This window comes from Sesamum indicum, linkage group LG5 (assembly GCF_026168435.1).
Source record: "Sesamum indicum cultivar Baizhima isolate 11 linkage group LG5, ASM2616843v1, whole genome shotgun sequence".
In the NCBI taxonomy this organism is placed as follows: domain Eukaryota; kingdom Viridiplantae; phylum Streptophyta; class Magnoliopsida; order Lamiales; family Pedaliaceae; genus Sesamum; species Sesamum indicum.
The window spans coordinates 1,552,775-1,559,519 of record NC_142661.1 but is presented as its reverse complement, the minus strand read 5'-3'; the positions used below and the strand labels follow the sequence as shown (position 1 = coordinate 1,559,519).

Genomic DNA, 6,745 nt, shown 5'->3' with positions numbered 1-6,745 from the left:
TTTTGTGATAGCCTTGGGTTAGAGAATGATAGGGCATTTTATATAATTGTGAATAAAGACTTTAACTTGTTGATTTATAATAATGATATGAAGAGTGCATGGAGGAGAATTAGGAAGAATGATAGAGAGATGTTAATTTATGTTGAAGTTAAGGTGGGTGAAGGGGTTGTAGAGATGGTTGAGGAGGGTGAAGGGGTTGCTGAAACTGAAATGGGGGAGGGGGTGAGGAACCCTTTACTTTTTTTGGGGTTGAAGTGAATGAAGGTGAGGGTGAGGGTGCTGAAGGTGAGGGGAAGGGTGACTTGGTAGATAATGATTATGAGGGACTTAGGGTGAATTAGTAGCTGGTGATGAAAATGTGGGGGTTCAAAGGGAAAGTGGGAGGGTGGAAGGGGAAAATGATAGTGATGAAGAGAATGGGGAGTCTAGTGAAGAAGTTGATGTGGTGGATAATGATAGGGAATTAGATGAGAAAAGGAATTCAGATGGGGATGGTGAGGGACCTTCACACCCACTTTTCAATGTAAATGAAACATATAACCCCACATTCGAAATTGGCATGTTGTTTAGCAATAAAAAAGAATGCAAAAAGGCCTTGCAGTCACATGCAATCAAGTCGAAAAGAACATTGAAATTTACAAAAAATAACAAAAGAAGGATCTATGCCGAATGTGGGGATACTGATTGTCAATGGAAGCTGCATGCAATTAAAGTAAAGGATGAGGAGACTTTCCAAATCAATCTACTACAATCTCACCACTCATGTCCACAAATCTTTGATGTGAAAAATATGAAGACCAATTGGTTGAAGGATAGATACTAGCAGAAATTTAAATCTGATCCAAAAAGAAATGTGAAAGGGTGGAGAGTGGATGTAATAAATGAACTAAGAGTTAATGTGTCAAAAGCTCAGGCTTATAGAGCAAAAAAGGCTGCATTGAAAGAAATTGAGGGTGCTCCTGAATGGCAATATAGTAGATTGTGGGATTATGCTGAACAGATAAGAAGAACAAATCCTGGTTCTACTGTAGTTTTGAGGACAGAAGATAATATAATAGAAACAAGGTTTAGCAGGATTTATGTAGGTTCTGCGGCCTTAAAAAGAGGGTGGAAAGCTAGTTGTAGGCCTATAATTGGGGTGCATAGGTGTCACTTGAAGGGGTCTCATGGGGGTATTTTGCTCACTGGAGTTGGAGTAGATCGACAACAATCTATTCCCTATTTGTTATGCAGTTGTGGATAAAGAATGTAGGGAGACTTGGGAGTGGTTTCTAATAATTCTGTAGCATGATTTGAATATAGTTAGAGATTTTGAATACACTTTCATGTTCGATAAACAGAAGGGACTTATGCAAGCTGTTGGAGATGTCTTTCTTGGGAGTGACCACAGATTTTGCGTATGACACCTTCATAACAATTTCAAGCTAGCTGGTTTTAGGGGACATGGACTTAAAAATGCTTTATGGAATGCTGCTAGAGCTTGTACCGTAAGTGAGTGGAAGAAATGTATGGAATAAATGAAAAAATTGTCTAAAGCTGCACATGATTCGTTGAATGATAAACCTCCAACACAATGGTCTAGATCTCATTTTTTAGTGAGCTTAGCACTTGTGACATGCTTTTGAATAATGTATGTGAGATATTTAATAGTTGTATAATTGATGCAAGAGAAAAGCCCCTTCTAACCATGTGAGAATGGATAAGAGAATACTTCATGCGGAGAATGCAAGAGAACAGAGATAAGTGTGCTACTAAGTGGAAGAAAAGATTGTGCCCAAAAATTCATGAAATCCTACAAAAACAAATAAATAAGATTTCTGATTGTATACCAATTAAGGCCAATGATCAACATTATCAAGTTTCTAGTTTTGATGGGAGTCAACATGCCGTGGACTTGGGGTCTAGAAGTTGCAGCTGTAGGAAATGGCAATTCTCGGGTATTCCTTGCAAACATGGTTGTTGTGCTATATACTTTCAAAAGCTTGATCCTGTAGACTTTGTAGATGAATGTTATAGTGTTGAAACTTACAAAAAAGTTTATGCACCTGCAATACTACCAATGAGCCACGAAACACTATGGCATGAGACTAGCATCATACCACCTCTACCCCCAAATTTTGGTAGAGGTCCAGGGAGACCGAAAAATGGTAGAAGAAGAGAGAGCGATGAGCTTCCAGCCAAAAAGAAAAAGAAGACACCACAGGTGCAGAAGATTAGGACATTAGCTGAAACTGAGCGATTGGGACAGGCTACATCAAGTGTAAGTGCACTTTTACATGAAGTTATATTGTTACAATTAAACATAATGAATTTACATTTAAGTGCACTTTTACATGATGATTATAGGGATCTTTGCATACAAATATTCTCCCACCATTGCAAGTGCAAGATGAAGATGAGCAACCTGAAGCATGCTTGACTCAAGATCAAATGCAACCTGCACCTACACCTGTACCCCCTCCACCAGTGTTCATGCCTGGACCATCAATGTTTGATCAATTACACATGAACAACCCAGGGGAAACTTTGCAATCAAGAGTCACAATCCATGCACTTCTACCTTTTAGAGGAAGACAAATATTGCCGTCATTTTCTATGAGGCCACGTTCTGAAGCAAGTGAACCAATAGTGAAAGAAGGAAGATAAAAGTTTCTAAAGTTAAACAAGTGATTGCAAGTTTGACATTATTTTGTACAGTGATTGCAAGTGATGTATATGACCGTATTTTGCTGTCTAGTGGTGTATATGACGATGTTTTTGACAATGACAGTATTTTGTTTAACGTCATATACAATTTCAGATTTTTGCTTGTGACAATATCGGTATATTGTTGTCTAGTGGTGTATATGACGATGTTTTTGACAATGAAGTTATATAACGAATGTCATATACAATTTCAGATTTTTTACAATGACAATGACAATATTTTCATTATGTCCATTTCGTACAATTCATACAATTTCGCTATCGCAATTTTTTGATGTTTTTTATTTACAACAAGAGAATCATGGATACGAGCAGGCATCAATATGGAAATCATAACTTTGTAATTAGGAAATTAAATTTGGGGAAATTGCATTTTCAACATACAGGCATTTTTCTGCCTTTTCATTTCATTGCAAACATAAAGCTTACATTTTATTACAAACTTTACAACCAAACTAAACCAAAAAAAAAATTAAAAAACAACTGAGAGAGCCCATCATCATCAACTTTCTCATAAACCGGTTGCTCGTGCGCAAGGCTTCAACATCTTCTTCCAAAGCGTTGATTTTTCTTAACAATCAGGGAATAATCACCCTAGCTCTTTCACATATTGGGGGGTCCTCCCATAAAAAAAACCTACACCCTCCTCTCTGCCAAAATGGAAAATCAAAATATTATTTTCAAAACTAATACTTTAAATTAAATTAGGAAATTTACCTTGTAATTTCGACATGAAAGAAATCTCCTCCCCGGATTGCCGTTCGTCCATGACGTGCGCATCACAGTTGCCATTCCACAATTGCATTCCGTCGTGCTTGTTACCGTAGACATTACTCTTCAATTTTGTTGGGTGTTCTAGGGTTCTTCCCCATTTTTGGGGGAAATGGGTGAAGATGGGTGAAGACGATGCAATATAAGAGAGAAAACCCGTCTGTTTGTGCCATTTTTCCCTTTGAATCCATGTCATCAGCTGATGTGGATTAAAAATCCACGTCAGTCAATTTTTTTTTTTTAAATTTCCAAATGGGCGCCACGTCGGCGCCACATCATATTTTCCAACCAATCACACTTCAGCCCCCAATTTAAAAAGTTACATACATTGCATGTGACTTTTTCCAGCGAACTTATCATTTTTCCGACAAAATTTGGACCAAAATTGAGAATTTTTCAATTTTACGGAATCAAATTAAAACCCTAATAAATTAGGGGACTAAAATAAAATGATCTGAAGTTAGGAAACGAAAATTACCTCTAAGCCAATTATATATATAGTGGTTTCAAGTCAAGAATATTGGTGCAGAGGTATGTGATTATCCAAATTTTCCGAATTAGTGTCGAGGGCCATTATTAATATTTATTTATTATCAGCATAATTTTTAAGTTGGGAGACACCAAAAATGGTCTATGGTCTTTTTGATTTTTTTTAAAAAATATATATTTTGAACAATTTAAAAGATTAAATTGGAATAATTAATTCATTGTGTTATTATCCTAATTAAATAAATCTAATGAGAGAGTGTCCAATTGGTCATTATAAGCCAAATTAAATGCAATTGCCATTGGATCAAATTACCATTATAAGAGGTTGCAAACGCTGACAATAAGCATCTATTAATTTATTGCCAAAAATAAATTGAAAAAAATATTTTTATTTTATAATTTTTACTTGTAATCTGTTTAAAATTAATTTGATTTAATAAAAAGGTATAAAAAATTCGCTACCAACTTTTACAACTTATTCATATAATTGTAAATATTAAATTACGTTTCCAAACACTACAACTTGGATTTCTCTCTACTTTTCACTATTGCTTATTCCTACTACAAAAATAGAAATTATTGTAAACGCACGTAATTAATCCACCAACATCAGCTCATAATACACACATAAAAAGTTCTAGTGACGAACTTTATTTCCTCAACCATCGATGTTCGAACATTCAAAAGTGAAAGACCGCATGGTCGATGACTGCTCCAACAGCCAAGCTAGCTCCACACTAAGCATGAGCAGTGCACTCCGGAGGAAACCCCTCTGGGAACCGCTTCGTGTCCGTGCAATAGTTATAAATCATGTAATTCTGCTGCACCCATTTGAGCTTCTCTTCACTGACGGGATCCAATTTCCAGGGCCTGTTATCGGGCTGCTGGTTTGCTGCAGAACTGCAGGCGGCCTGGCCTGGATTTACGGGCACTGTGCATGCACTTGCATTGTAGTTTCTGTAAGAAGCAGTGAAGGGTGCCTGAGACCAATCAGTCTTGATCAGCCCACCCCTTGTGGCCCATTGATCAGCGTTCCAGATGCTGGAATACAGCCTCATTGGCTGCTTTCTTGGGAATTGGACGCCGATGTTTTCTAGGTTCTTGAATTCTCGGATTGGTGTGTTGTCCACCAAAAACCTGCGTCGTCATCCGTATAATGTAAGTTCAGCTGTTAACATAATACATAGAAGAGTAAATGTTGCGTCATGGAACATGATCAGTATATTAATGCAGGTTCTATTGTTAATTTCATGTAGTTTACGACATTGAGTGGATATTTGTCGGATTTGATGTATTTCTAGTTAGCTATCAAATTATGAATTGTAATTAACTAATTCGACATCATTAAATAGGGAAAGGTAAGGACTTGGACATAGAGCTTCATGACCGTATTTTTATTTCCATTTCTATTACGTTATTTATTTTATTTAATATATACACCTCACGAGTATTAAATATTTTTTTAAATAAAATTAAATGGCATGATTTATGTACAGATTTTTATATTGATTAAAATAAAAAATACATTATGACTCGAGATAGAAAATACTATTTAAAGAGACCTTGTCTATTCCAGATTTTGTCAATTTCTCTCCAGCATTCATATTACTCTTCTTTTACGAACAACATTTTTTTTTATTTATATGGATTCATTTATTTTTAATAAACCCTCAAATTAGTCTTAATTATTAACAAATCAGGACCAAGATTTTGCTATAACAATGATTACTCATATATAGGAACAAGTGCTGAATTAAGGTGGTTACTTACAGGACGGTTTGAGAATTCCACAAAACTGAGAATGTATGAAAATCAGCAGTGGGATCAAACCACAACCGAAACTGCTGCTCTCTTTCCCCCTTTCCTTGAGTATACACATTTGTGTGAACCGTGTAAGGATCCCCGCTCAAATTCCCCAAGAACTCAAAATCAATCTCATCATGATTCTGCCCTTCTGACGACAACTACAAGAAAAGAAAGAAAACAAATCATAATCTCCACAAGAATTAAGGACAAAAGTCAAACAAATATTCAGTAATTAATCGTTCTTGAAAACGAAGAAGAAAAAAAGACAACATAGTAAGCAGTGACAGTTCCGGCAGAGTTTCCAGGGACAAGCTTGAGCTGCATGTCGATTTTCCCGAAAAGATACTCCTTTTTGGATTTAAAACCCGACCCGGAATATCTGTCGAGAGAGAGAGTGAGGAGGTCTCCGTTGTCGACAATTTTGCCTCGGCCTTCGCCCCAGGTGATATCGAAGTCCTGGAAGAAGTTGGCCTTTGAAGAAGTGATGAGAAACAGGGTTGTCAGAAAGCGCAAAAGCAAAGCGTTTCTTGAATACACAAAGAAACCCATTTTTTGACGATGAGTTTGAGCGCAGGAGGCTTTAAGTTTTATATTTATGGGCATTGAATATGCATGAGAAGATGGTAGATAGAGAAGGGACAAAAATTGTAATGTGGGTTTTGGGTTTTTCCGGAAACCGACATCGGGAAGTCGGGGGTTATTAAAATTCGACAGGGTTTCTCGTTTACTTTTGTGGATGGGATATGTGCGTGATGAAACTCACCACAAATATTTATTAGTTTTAGGTGAGAAAGTTTTCAATTTAAATTGAATTTGATTAAAGTGAATAGTTATATTATAAATACAATATGTTAATTTGTCATATGAGTGGTGTATAATTTTAAAAAAATCCCATAACAAATGTATTAAATTTTTTTTGTGATTGATTTGAATCGATCAAACTTAATTTAAATAAGAATATTACGAGCTTTTG

At 36.1% G+C, this 6,745-nt stretch overlaps 1 protein-coding gene across 1 annotated transcript; it reads right to left on the bottom strand.

Annotated features, from left to right (window-relative positions):
* Positions 1-4,420: 4,420 nt before the first annotated feature.
* Positions 4,421-6,502, bottom strand: LOC105162851 (putative xyloglucan endotransglucosylase/hydrolase protein 23). The gene is made up of 3 exons (XM_011081005.3): positions 6,043-6,502; positions 5,737-5,930; positions 4,421-5,103 (listed from the first exon to the last, which is right to left on the bottom strand). The coding sequence occupies exons 1-3, from the start codon at positions 6,373-6,375 to the stop codon at positions 4,704-4,706; spliced, it is 927 nt and encodes a 308-aa protein (XP_011079307.1). The 5' UTR covers positions 6,376-6,502; the 3' UTR covers positions 4,421-4,703.
* Between the last annotated feature and the right edge of the window lie 243 nt (positions 6,503-6,745).